The sequence below is a fragment of the Neomonachus schauinslandi genome, chromosome 9, assembly GCF_002201575.2.
Source record: "Neomonachus schauinslandi chromosome 9, ASM220157v2, whole genome shotgun sequence".
Taxonomy (NCBI): domain Eukaryota; kingdom Metazoa; phylum Chordata; class Mammalia; order Carnivora; family Phocidae; genus Neomonachus; species Neomonachus schauinslandi.
The window spans coordinates 33,120,247-33,132,974 of record NC_058411.1 but is presented as its reverse complement, the minus strand read 5'-3'; the positions used below and the strand labels follow the sequence as shown (position 1 = coordinate 33,132,974).

General features: G+C 36.7%; 1 protein-coding gene across 8 annotated transcripts in view; it reads left to right on the top strand.

Annotated features, from left to right (window-relative positions):
- GPHN (gephyrin) overlaps positions 1-12,728 on the top strand; it is a 607,453-nt gene that overhangs the window by 590,458 nt on the left and 4,267 nt on the right. For all 8 annotated transcript variants that reach the window (XM_044918131.1, XM_044918125.1, XM_044918130.1 and 5 more), the window contains 2 exons: positions 1,861-1,925; positions 5,430-5,533. In XM_044918131.1, coding sequence (XP_044774066.1) covers positions 1,861-1,925; positions 5,430-5,533 — 169 coding nt within the window. The remainder of the gene's footprint in view (positions 1-1,860; positions 1,926-5,429; positions 5,534-12,728) is intronic.

Here is a 12,728-nt window from a genome sequence, read left to right as displayed (position 1 = left end):
AGCCAAAAATAGATGTTACAAAGTACACCCACTAACACTTCACAGCAGACCCTCTAAGAGCCTTATCAAATTATGAGCCATAAAGTTAGAGAAATCTGGGTTCAAATCTTTGTTTCCCCACCTAGTAGCTAAGAGATTTGGACCAAATTTCTTAATCTCTCTGAGTCTCAGTTTCCTCACATATGATAATTGTCACCTCATGGGATTGTTGTGAGAGTTAAAATGAAATAATGGACATAATGCATAGATGTTTCTTTAAAAATAGTAACTTCTATTATTATTATCATTCTGACAGTATAACTATTACTACTACTCTCTGGTTCCCAAACCTAAAGCTAGCTTTTTTTTTCTTTTTTAAGAGAGGGAGTGTGGGGAGGGGCAGAGGGAGAGAGAGAATCTTAAGCAGGCTCCATGCCCAGCACAGAGTCCAACAAGGGGCTCAATCTCACAACCCTGAGATCATGACCTGAGCTGACATCATGACCTGAGTCAAAATCAAAGCTGCTTAACTGACTGAGCCACCCAGGTGCCCCCTAAAGCCAGTTTTAAGGGCCAAGATGACGGAGTCTAACATTAAGGGGAGCCACAGAAAAAAACTAGGGGGAAAAAAAGAAAAGAAGCACAGTGTGTGGTGTGGAGTTATGGTTTATAGGTAAAAACAATACATAATATACCCTTGTGACCCAACATCACTGTAGTATAGCAGAGTAGAATAAGTTAATAATGATGGGGGTTCCTGGGAGGTTCAGTCAAGTAAGCCTCTGACTCTTGATTTTGGTCCAGGCCATGATCTCGGGGTTGTGAAATTGCGCCCCACCTCAGGCTTACATGCTGGATGTGGAGTCTGCTTAAGATTCTCTCTCTCCCTCTCCCTTTGCCCACCCCCCACCCATTTTCTCTCTCTCTAAAAAAAAAAAAAACCAAAAAACTTAAGGATGGTTTTAAGTCATCAAAAAAAAGTTAATGTTCATCGTATTATTGCAAAAGGTAATGAGTGGTCCATTTTTGAAAGACAAGCTGCAAAAATAATAAAATAAAAACAATTTAGGCACTTAAAAAGATAATTTTTCAACTACATGGAAATTTTATCATTCCCTAGGGATTCTGTAATGCTCAAGTTTCATTAATATAATGAAATTTTTAGCTGGAAGTTCATATAAAACATAGTCAATAGAAAAAAAATCACTATTCTTGACTGCCCACCTACTCCGTGCCACTCACACTCATCCCTTCCCACACCCCCTCCATGATAAGGATTCATGTTAGATAAGATTCATGTCAGAATCTTGAGGAAGTATAATTGGAAAATATTTTAAATTACTGTTGCTTTAATTTTGTTCTAGTCATGGTATTTTATTTTGACATTTCAAAAAATTCCCTTATAGGAGGCCATTTTTATGTTTATTGCTGAGTATAGTTTTAAAGGGTTGAAGACTACTCCGCTTGAACAGCAGGCATTTATCTGATAGACATGTATTACCAGCTAGTCTTCTGATAATAAGAATGATTGTTGTAAATCTCCAGCAAAAATAATATGGACATTATTAACTAGAGGGGTGGAGAAACTCCAGGATTTGAGCTACATTTCTCTGGCACTAGCAGGTAGAGGAGGGGAAGAAAGCAAGCTGCAGAAAACCAAGAAGTTTGGTTACTTGAAAATGGAAGATACCAAAAACATATTAATTTAAATGCTCTTGAAACTTCATGGTATAAAGGTTTAAGGAAGAGTCAACAGGAAAAAAAAAAGTATTTTTATATGATAAATATTCTATATGAAGAGCCACATAGCGAGAAAACTGGAGTACTTAATTTACTTGTCATATTACTTAGCAGTCACTAACAACGTCTTTTATTCTCTAGACTGCCAACAACATTTGCGACTTTGGATATTGATGGTGTAAGAAAAATAATCTTTGCACTACCAGGTAAGAATAATTGAAATAGTTTCTTTTGCTTTTTCTGGAAAAATGATCAAAATCTTTTTGAATCCCTAATAGAGCACTTGATTTGGAATCTGAAAGACCTGGGCTCGTAAAGCATGACCTTGGACAAATCACTTAACCTCTTCAAAGCTATTTCTTCATCTGTAAAATGGACCTAAAATCTACTTTGTACAATTGGTGTAAAGGTCAAATTAGATAGTATCTTTCAAAGCATATTCCAAACCCTAAGATGATAATCAAATGTTAGCTGTCACTAAATCTTTCTGGGGTACCTGCTTTTCCTTATAGAAAATTGGTCAAAGGTAGTAGTCTAATCACCTCCCATAGTACCAGTATTGTGTTCAAAGTTCGAAAGGGCCTTGAATCAACCATGCAAGTAAATGCTATAACAAAAAAATACAAAGCTGCCTTTGGTCCTTGCCAGATTTGGACTGGGGCCAGGAGATGGGGGGCAATACAGAAGGAGGGACTACTAGTGCTGGTGCTTCTCAGCCAAACCCCAGCCATCATCAGTCTGACCACATCACTGTCCTCATGCTTGCTCCCAAGTGAGCAGAAACTCGTATGTTCAAATTGTAGAAAAAGCAAAGTAGTTCCATTTATAAAGACTTTCAGTTTCAATTTTTATTGATGTTTGCCTTGCAGTTAAAGCCATGCTTTTAAAGTCATTACCAATCTTGATAAATTCTAAAGCAGTTTAGGAGTTTTGTATGTCTACTTGTTATTTTTTCAGCTTTTGAAATTATGCTCTGATCTGTAGCAGTGTCCCATTCTCTATTTCTTGGCACAGATTCCTTCAGAAAGTAACCTGCTTATTCCTTTCAGGAGCACAAATCTTGTGGCTTTGGGATATTTATCTGCTTTTTATATTAACTAAATCTCAAAACAGAGTATAAAGAAACGAAGGTAGCAGAAAATTTTGAAAAGCATTTTTTTGAGTTTTGAGTGTTGAAAGCATTTTTAAAGCTCCTATGTATAAGCATAAAAGAGATTAGATTTCTATCCTATAGGAAATTTTAAGAGAGAAGACAGGTAAGTAAAGTAGTCCTCAAAATGTATCTATGGAACTCCTTGGGGCCTTTATTAGGGCCTTTAACATATGTATAGTTAGATACTCTGAAAAAAAAATGTGATCCTCTTCCTGGCTTCATTTTGCCTACAAAAGACTGTTTACTTTGTCTTCAGAAGATATGACTTGACCTACAGACAAAGAATGTTACAGTGGGAGCCTATTTTGCCATTACTTTTAAACTTGATCTGCCAAAAGAAGTGATAATTAAATAACCTATTTTCAAATTGCTACTTTCACTTGCAATTTTCTCTGCCCAGCCTGAATGAACCAAAAGAGGGCAGCAACAACCCAGATGTTCAGATTGTGGAACCAGTAAAGTGGTTCCTTTTAAAAGGATTTTAAAATTCATGATTATATTTCTGCTTTCCTGAAGGGTACACATTTAAAGCCATTATTAATCTTGATAACTTTTAAAGCAGTTTAAAAGATTTATGTATCTACTTGCAATTTTTTTAACTTTTAAAATTACTATAATAACATATTCACTATAAAAACATTAGAAAATACAAGTAAACATTAAGAAATATCATCCATAATCCCTTCCCCCAGCACAAAATAACTACTATTTGCAATTGCTTGCAATCCATTTTTAATAGAATAATTTTATAAGGCAATAGCATTATAGGAATGCCAGTAATCATTGCTAAACAATAGCTTTTTTTGTTTTGTTTTTTGCTTTTCCAGAAAAATTTTCATCTATGTATTTTGAGACAAGAGAAAAGCAATTAATTTTCATTAAGAGTCTGCTGTGCTGTTGAACTTGTTTTTCTATTGAAATCATTATTACTCATCACTTTTTACAACTTAAAAAAAAATCTATTCTTAACTACTTTTGTAGGTAGAAGAAAATTAAAGGTATGGTTTTAGCTAATAATAGGCTAAACTAACCATTGCCTTTTACTTTGATAATGCAATTAACAGCACATAGCCAGGCCAAGGGAATCTAAAAATCTACTAGTCCGTCTCCCACCCCCAGTGTATACATACCTGTTCAACAGCACTGTATAAAAGTATTAGTATTAATAAAATTTGAATTTTAGACCCAGGAGGGATATTGAGAATCATATAGTCCAAACCTTTCATTTTGTAGAAGAGTAAAACTAGATTCAGAAAGATTTGGAACTCACCCTGAACAAAAAAGCGTTGCTCAGTTTTAGTTAACAATACCACACAAGAAACTAAATCTGTGAGTCTCAGCACAGTCATTTTTTTCATAGCCTACCTTTCCTTCCTTCAAAGTGCATGACAGTCCCAGCCCACATGACACTTTCTTCTTGGAAAGGTACAACTGAATTCCTCAAATTTTTCTTATAACTTTTTAAGATTTATTTATTTATTTGAGAGAGAGAAAGAGCAGGGGCCAGGGAGGGGCAGAGGGAGAGGGAGAGAGAGTCTCAAGCAGACTCCACACTGAGCACGCAGCCAGATGTGGGGCTCGATCCCACAACCCTGAGATCACAACCTGAGCCAAAACAAAGAGTCAGACGCTTAACCGATTGCACCACCCAGGCACCCCAAATTTTTCTTCTAACTTTAAAAGAACTTGGTATTTCTATTAGTCTGCTAAGACTGCCATAACAGAATATCACAGACCAAATGGCTTAAACAACAGAAATTTATTTTTTCACAGTTCTAGAGACTGAAAGTCTAAGACCAAGATGCCAGCACAGCTGGTTTCTGTTGAGTCTTTCTTCCTGGCTTGAATATGGCCACCTTCTCACTGTGTCCTCACATAGCTTTTCTTCTGTGTACATGCGCTCCTGGTGTTTCTCCCTCTTTTTACACAGACACCAGTCTCATTGGATTGGGACCTCACCCTTATGACCTCATTTAACTTTGATTACCCCTTTAAAGGCCCTAGTATCTACAGTTTATATTGGGTGCTACACTTCAACATATGAATTTGTAGGGGACACAATTCAGTCCATAACAGTATTCATCTTCAAGTCCTTTGCATCATCAATCATTTAGGGTTTTTTTTAATATAAAGAAATTTCTGGATGAAGGAGATTATGGATACATTTCTTTATGCTTAACCTATTTTCTAAATGTTTTTGTCCTGAGCATGTATTACTATGGCAATTTTAAAACATCTTAAAAATAGCAAGTAGAATCTGCTTTAAAATTTATCAAGATTGGTAATGGCTTTCAATGTATAGTTCTCAGGAAAGTGGAAATAAATGGTGTAAACAGCTTCTGGGAATCAGAAGTTTCTGCATTTCACTGGTAGACCTAATGTTTACGCCCTCTGTGGCCTTTGGTTGATTGTAGCTCTATTCTGGAGTCCTTTGGGATTTAGAAGAGGAAGATTAGTGGTTAGTCTCCTCACTCTTTATGATGAATGAAGGTATAGACAGAATTATTTGGCAAATTTTTATATGTATACTATAAATAACTGTTTGGTTGACTTTCAGGGAATCCTGTGTCAGCCGTGGTCACCTGCAATCTCTTTGTTGTGCCTGCACTGAGAAAGATGCAGGGCATCTTGGATCCTCGGCCAACCATCATCAAAGCCAGGGTAATGGTATCTAAATGACCAGGAACCAAAACTGAAGCCTAATAACAATTAAGGATATGATTTCCCAATTGCCCAAAACAAACATCTAAAATTTTATATCGTTTTGAGGGAAAATGTAGTTATATTCTCCCCTTCATGATAGAAAATGGAGGGGAAAAGCATCCCTTTTATTCCCAGCCCACATTATTCCACTACTTCTAAAGTGAATCATTTTCTCCAGCTAGAATCCATATGAAAGTGGATATGTAATGATAAAATGGTAGATAGAATGAGGCTAGCACTACACTAAAACTAAACCTATACAGAAGGAAGGACAAGAATTCCCTTTCCCCTGTGCAAGCTCACACAGGACAGCACTGCTGTCTGCTCACTTCTTCTGGGACCTTACTCATAAATTTTAAATAGTCCAGAAAAAGACAATCAATGGACTAGAAAACAAGTGAATCAGGAGGAAAGGGTGACCACATTGTGTGGAAAAGGAGAACTAAGGCTGAGGAATTATGCTTATAGGAAAAGTCACCTAGAAATTAGAGTCCCCTTCTCCACCAACACTAACTTCAATTTGATTTACTACTGCTACTTAGCTGATTATGTAACACACTTTCTGTATAACTAATGAACAATTTTCTTGGCAATATAACCTACAGTATCAAGCCATTGCTTTTTTTCAAAGCTTGATTGAGATACACATGATATACAAAAAAATTGCACCTATTTAATGTGAACATTTTGATGAAATTGGACATATGCATATGCCCATATCATCACCACAGTCAAAGTAGTAAACATATCCAATGCCTCCATAAATTTTCCTGTGTTATTTTGTGGTTTTGTTTGGTTTTTTATGTGTTTGTTTTGTGGTATGAACACTTAACATGAGAACTATCCTCTTAACATATTTTAAGTGCAGAATACCATGGTGTCTACTATAGGTCCTATGTTGTACAAAGGATCTCTAGAACTCATTCACCTTGCAGAAGAGAAAATTTATACCCATTGAGCAACAACTCCCCAATGCCCCCCCTCAGCCTCTGACAATCACCATTCTATTATATGCTTCTATGACTGACTATTTTAGATACCTCATAAAATTGGAATCATGCAGTATTTATCCTTCTGTGACTGGTTTATTTCACTTAGCATAATATACTCTAGGTTTATCCATGTTGCCACAAATGGTAGGATATTTTTCTTTTAAAGCTGAATAATATTTCATTGTATGAATATAGCACATTCTCCTTCTCCATTCATCTATCAATGAACATTTGAGTTGTTTACATATCTTGGCTATCGTGAATAATGCTACATGGGGGCATAGATATCTCTTTGAAATCCTGATTTCAGTTCTTTAAAATATATACCCAGAAATAGAATTGCTCTATTATATGTTCTCTTTTTAATTTGAGGGGAAACCTCATACTGTTACCCCCAAGCAGTAGTGGCTGAACCATTCTACATTCCTACCAACATTATATAAGTATTTCAGTTTCTCTACATCCTTGCAATACTTATCTTTTGTGTGTTTTTTTAATAATAGCTATCCTAACAGTTGTGAGATGGTATCTCATTGTGGTTTTGATCTGCATTTCCCTGAGATTAGTGATGTTGAGCGCTCTTTCCTATACCTAGTGACCATTTGTATATCTTCTTTAGAGAAATGTCTATTCAACTCCTTTGCCCATTTTTAAATCAGGTTATTTGTCTTTTTGCTATTGCATTGTAAGAGACTCATATATTTTGGATATAGACCCCTTATCAGATAGATAGTTTGAAATATTTTCTCCCATTCCCTTGGTTCCCTTTTCACACTGTTGTTTCCATTGCTGTGCAGAAGCTTTTTAGTTTGATGTAGTTCCACTTGTCTATTTTTTATTTTGTTGCTTGTGCTTTTGTTGTCAAATCTTAGAAATCACTGCCAAGACCAATATCAAAAAGCTTTTCCTGTATATTTTCTTCTAGTTTTACTGTTTCAGGTTTTACATATAAATCCTTAATCCATTTTGAGTTGATTTTTGTGTATTGTGTAAAAAAAGGAGTCCCGATTTAATCTTTTGCATGAATATATCCATTTTTTTCAAACCCCTAAACTGTTACATTTCAAGAGCTTAGAAATAAATTCAGATATGACAGAATGCTATGATTACTTGACAGGAAGAACACAAGGCATAGAAGAGGAAGAAGAAATATTAATAAAATATTACTGTGAGAATATATAGGATAAAACATTAAGAAAATCTAGGCTTCAGATATTCTTAACATTGACCTTTTAAATACTGAGATTTTGTAGACTAGTATATGGAGAGATACCCTCCTTTTCTTAGAAGTTTAGTGAAAGTTTGACTAGGTATTTCTGAAAACAAATTATTTTGGGTTTTTGTTTCAATAATCATAGCAGTGGTCTTATTTTAAATTTAATGGAAAAAGAAGAAAAAAGCTATCAATGAACAAAAAGTATTCTGATCAAATCAGAAGGTCGGAGTTATAAAGCTTAGACATCTAAACCAGTAATATGAATTTGCTCGCTATTTTCATATTTGCTAAATTTAGGAAATAAGAAAAATCCACATTGTTATAAGAGAGAAAAAGAGGACTTCTCTTTGACTTTGCAGAGTTCTTATGAATCTTTTTGTTTATTTCTCATTTTAACATTCACCATCTTTTCTTTAAAACTGACATTATGGGAGCTATCCTTACTGACAACAGCAATTACAGAGCAGTATCCTTGATACATTGCTCACACTGCTGCTCATTCCTGTCAACTCATGAAATTGACAATTGGTCTAAGAATCAGTCAGACTCCTTTCTCCCACAGAGCAGTGTCACAGGGACTGTCAGAATGGGTCATCAGGGTGTTTGGCTGTTTACTTCTTTTGTTTTTAACTCTTAAAGTCCTCCCCACAGCTTTCCTGACATAACTGCCACTTTTAGAACATAACTTTATTCACTTTCTTGAAACAAGGTAAAGCCTATTCTCTCAATTTTCTGACCAGCCAATACGCATCTTACAGACACCACTGATTACTGTTCTCCAAAGTGGTGCCGTAATCACAGCCTCTCCCAATCCTTACTGCTTTCGGGAAGTGAGATGGTTGTTAAATGCTGGTGTCAGTAACTCACAGTGCTGGATCTGATGCAGCTGGCCTATGGTTAGGGCAATGCTGCGTTCTTTTAAAAGGTCAGCACACACACAAAAATGTCATCCTTTTATATCGATGCGTTCTGACAAACATCAATTTAGAATAAACACTTGCCCTATGTCCTTGGTCAGTTATGGTTGAAGTTGAAATACTTCTGGTTTTCAGTAGACAATCAGAGACATCATCTTAATTCACTGAATTATTAACCTAATGTTTCTACAAAAGGATATCCTTTTGTGTTTCCTTAATATCCCACCAAAGTACCCTCTACTGCCCCTTGTTGTCAACTTTTTTCTCTAGAAACATACCTAAGATAACTCCTATTAGTATTAATAGCCCACCTCAGGTAGTGATTAAGAGAAGGGAAAGGGAAAATATTTTCATCTCCCATGGGATCAGGTCAGCATGTCCTGGAGAGTATGGGCATGTTGAACTCTACTGGACTACTCTAATTTGTCCCTCTTACCTCTTCTCTTCAGCATTACTGACCTCATGGTATAAGAACATGGTGAATGCTTTCTGTCTGATGTCATAAACAGTAAAATACAAAGCATTTTAACAAAATGCTTATTTTGTTCGAAAATTGCTAAGGCGTCTGGGTGGCTCAGTCAGTTAAGCGTCTGCCTTTGGCTCAGGTCATGATCCCAGGGTCCTGGGATCAAGCCCCGCATCGGGCTCCCTGCTCAATGGGGAGCCTGCTTCTCCCTCTCCTGCTCCCCCTACTTGTGCTCTCTCTCTCTCTCTCTTTCTCTGTCAAATAAATAAATAAAATCTTTTTTAAAAAAGAAAAAAAGAAAATTGCAACTGTAGAGAGAAAAGATATTTGCAACTGTAGAGAGAAATATGTTTATTGTGACAAGATCAGTCATTGATCATCAAAAGATACGGTGGTGGGAAAAAAAAGATATTATTGGATGCCCGTTATATGAGAATATTATGGCCTGTGGATTAAAAAACAGATATTGAAAATTATAGAACTGTCCATGATCTATAAGAAATGTAAATCAGTTTTAACTTATTAGGAAATGAAAAATATAACTAGATTATAAGCATTTTAGAAAAGTTAATTTGAAACTGATCCATGTGCAGAGATTTTAAAGTTACATGATAAATTCTAGACACATGATTTACAGGGCAAATAAACTAAGGGATTTCTCTGGAAGACTAATGAAATCAGTGCCTCATAACTTCATAGCACTTATCAAAAAAGTTAGTGTAAAGCTGCCATAACCACTCTTTGGAAGCTTTGACCAGACTGGAGCAAAGTCCAGGCCTCCAGGACCAACCGAGGCCTTGAGCATGTTATTTTGGGCCCTCACCCAGTAGAATCCCCGTGGGTTATCTGTTTTCTCACAAACTCTCTTCTCCGATCTATGCAGTCTTGAGTCCCAACCTATTCCCCTGAATCTTCTGGAGCTTTCACTTTTTCCTCATTACTGCCATCAAACCTTCCAAAGACATTCAGGTCTTTGGCAAGTGAATCATAGTCTACCCCTCTACCTCACCTCTTACCATCAGTTGCTTTATTTCCACAATTCTAAATACCTTTATTTCTACTTCAGCAACTCACACATACATCCCTTTTCAATATCCTGAAGTACTCCATCTCAAAATCACCACCTCTGGCATACAATTTAGGGACAAGGGCAAGTTAGCTCTCCATAGATATGAAAAGGTGTAAACACTCCTTTTACCTCTACCCCTTTCCATCAGTCCTTAAGCCCCACTGGCTTTGTCACTTCCCTCATCCAACCTAAATCCTGTGGTGTAGCATGTCAAGCATGTCAACTTTGTTTTGCCCCTTCCTTCCACAATAGCCCACTCTAAAAATCCACAAAGTTGGATCAATCCTCCCTTCTTTATCCTTCACTTTTATTTTCTAGGCCACAACTAGAGAAGAGTCTACAGCTATTCACGTTATCACTTCCAATTTACATACCTCAGCAGGGACCCAGATTCCCCTTGTGATCCCTTTATATCCTATGGATCAACTTCTTCCAATCGTTACTACAGCCTTCCAAATCTTCACCATTCTCCTAAAGCTGCCTCCACCATCCATATCCCCTGACTTATGCAACCAAATAAGCCTGGCTTTGAATGATGGCTCCAACATTTACTAGATTATAACCCTTGACTTGTTTAACGATTTCCCTTCTTCTAATCTTGCCTCCTCCTAAACCCCTATTCTAACTCTAATCATGTAAGCATCTCCAGCTAAAATGCTTCCATCTTCCCATGACCCCAGGATTAAATCCAAACTTCTCACATGAACATAGGAGGCCCTTCATCCCAAGGCCTTTTTTCCTTTCCACCTTCATCTGCGTCTCATCCTGCACTCTCACCATATTAAATGTATTACTGCTTCCAGAATGGATATGAGATCTCCTGCCTGTGCCTGTGATTATTCCCTTTTCTAGAAGGTTCTTCCCCAACCACCACCATTTCCTTTCTCAGCTTTCAAGATTCCTAGTCATAAGACTCAGATATCGCATCCCCTGTGAAGCCTTTCTCAATGTCCCTAAGAACGGTTGATTACTTAGCTTCTTTGTGCCCTTTTAATACCATATTAACAGCTCAGGGATGACATTATTGCCCTGTATTTGCAATTAATTATTTACTCTGAGAATTCTTTAAGATCACTTCTCTATAAGATGGGCAGGACAAAAAGGAAGAACAAAATATTCTCCTTTTTTTTAGTTAATAAATTTTATTTTTTAGATTTAGGTTCACTGCAAAATTAAGTGGAAAGTACAGAGAGTTCCCATATACCCCCTGTCCTCACACATGCACAACTTCTCCCACTATTGACATCTGCACCAAAGTGGTACATTTGTTACAACTGATGAGCCTACACTGATACATTATCACCACTCAAGGTTACCAAGGGTTCCCTTTTGGTGTTGTATATTCTGAGGGTCTTGACACATGTATAATTATGTGTATGTACCATTGTCCTGTCATACAGAGTAGTTTCACTGCCCTAAAACCTGTCTGTGCCCTGCCTATTCATCCCTCCCTCCATGCTGACCCTGGATCTTTTTACTATCTCCATAGTTTTATCTTCCCTAGAATTATGTGGCCTTTTCAGATTGACTCCTTTCCCTTGGCAATATGCATTTAAGTTTCTTCCATATCTTTTAATGGATTCATAGCTCATTTTTTCTAGTGCTAAATAATATTCATTGTCTGGGTATACCACCATTTATTTATCCATCCACCTATGGAGGGATACCTTGATTACTTCCAGGTTTTGACAATTATGGATAAAGCTGCTACGAACCCATGTGCAGGTTTTTGTGTGGACATAAATTTTCGAATTAGTTGGGTAAATAGCAAGGAGCACAGTTGCTAAATTGTATGGTAAGGGTATGTTTAATTTGGTAAGAAACTACCAAACAGTCTTCCAAAGTGGCTGTACGATTTTGCATTCCCACCAGGAATTCCTCCACATCAGGATTTGGTGTGGGCAGAGTTTTGCATTTTAGCCTTTGGTAGGTGGGTAATGATATATCATTGTTTTAGTTTGCAATTCCCTAATGACATATGATGTTGAATATCTTTTAATATGCTTACTTGCCATCTCTATATCTTCTTTAATGAGTTATCTGTTGAGGTCTTTCACCCATTTTTTTTAAAGATTTATTTATTTATTAGAGAGAGCACACAGGGGCGGAGGGAGGGGAGAGGGAGAAGAGAGAATCTCAAGCAGACTCCCTGCTGAGTGCAGAGCCCAATGCAAGGCTCAGTCTCACAACCCTGAGATCATGACCTGAGCTGAAATCGAGAGTTGATTGCTTAACCAACTGAGCCACCCAGGTGCCCCTTGCCCATTTTTTAATCAGGTTGTTTGTTATTGAGTTTTAAGAATTCTTTGTATATTTTGGATAACAGGCCTCCATTAGATGTCTTTTACAAATATTTTCTCCCATTTTGTGACTTATCATCTCATTCTGTTGACTTTTTTTTCTGATTTTCTCCCTTAAACATTTACATGTAGAACATACCATGTAATATTATACCACATAATATGGTTTTATCTCTTGAGTGACTACTGAGTG